The sequence below is a fragment of the Penaeus monodon genome, chromosome 22 (genome assembly GCF_015228065.2).
Source record: "Penaeus monodon isolate SGIC_2016 chromosome 22, NSTDA_Pmon_1, whole genome shotgun sequence".
Taxonomy (NCBI): domain Eukaryota; kingdom Metazoa; phylum Arthropoda; class Malacostraca; order Decapoda; family Penaeidae; genus Penaeus; species Penaeus monodon.
In genome coordinates, this window is record NC_051407.1 from 25,700,701 (window position 1) to 25,701,773 (window position 1,073).

Sequence of the window (1,073 nt, forward strand, 5' to 3'; positions counted from 1 at the left end):
AGGTTACTTTGCATTTATTCTTATAAAAGAAAGAAGAACGGTATTTTACCAGATGTAAGATAGGTGTATAAATTGATACCAGAGACTTTTATCTAAAATATTTATATGCTCTTAGCTATTAATTCCATTAAATTTAAGGAATAATATAGAGATGTGTTTGTGTAAGCCTTTTACAGTGTAAGGTATTCCTCCTTGATTGATTGATTGATTTGTTTCTCCTTATGATTACTGAGCGAAAAGTGCTACAGCAAGGCAGAGTTGGTGACATGCATCAGTTCTGTTTGAAGAGCAGAAACGTAGCACAGTATGCAAGCAGTCATACATTTTTGCTTCTAAGTATTATGTTATTAATCTTCTGTAGGGTAGCAGTACCTTAATACCGGATGTGATGGGTCTGACGCAGCTGCTGTCTGCTTTCAAGACCAAATTTGTTCCTACTCACGCTTCAGTAGTCCTGGGGAGTCTGTCAGTGACTCCATTTGTACAGGACTACACTCGGGTACAGAACTTCATATAATTTGATGGCAAGCCTGTAGTTATATCACCTCTCTTAGATAAAATATTAACCCACTGGAACAATTCATTGTTATAAACTTTTGTTTGATATGTTTCAGTGTGTTTTATGGACTACATTTTGTTTTTTCCTTAATTGAACTAAAACCCTTCAATTGATTTTACCTAACATTTGGAGCTGATATGGTATGGGTAATGAAGTAGCATATAATAAAATAATGGAATAGAGTTTTGATGCTTTTTTTGCATGATGATGGGTTTATTCTCAGTCATAAGCTGCATATAACCATTTTCTGACTGTCACTTAACTTTCATGTATTGTCTACGTTGCCTGAACATTATACTTTTCACAGGATTATCGACAAGTATATGTTTAAGTCTGTAGCCCATGTTGCTCTGATCATTGTTCATACACTATCCATACATTAGTGTGAATAAAGTTATGCAGGGATCTCATAGCAGTAGAAAAGCAAGTTTTAGATAATCAAGGCAGCTAGTTATTCTGGCAGGAGTAAAAATGTCAATGTTTTAAAAAGGGAAAACAAATATTTTAGATGACA

The 1,073-nt window shown here is 34.3% G+C and overlaps 1 protein-coding gene across 1 annotated transcript in view; it reads left to right on the top strand.

Moving 5' to 3' along the window:
- LOC119587377 (dedicator of cytokinesis protein 4-like) overlaps positions 1-1,073 on the top strand; it is a 46,579-nt gene that overhangs the window by 24,112 nt on the left and 21,394 nt on the right. Inside the window, exon 22 of the mRNA XM_037936121.1 lies at positions 362-499. Coding sequence (XP_037792049.1) covers positions 362-499 — 138 coding nt within the window. The remainder of the gene's footprint in view (positions 1-361; positions 500-1,073) is intronic.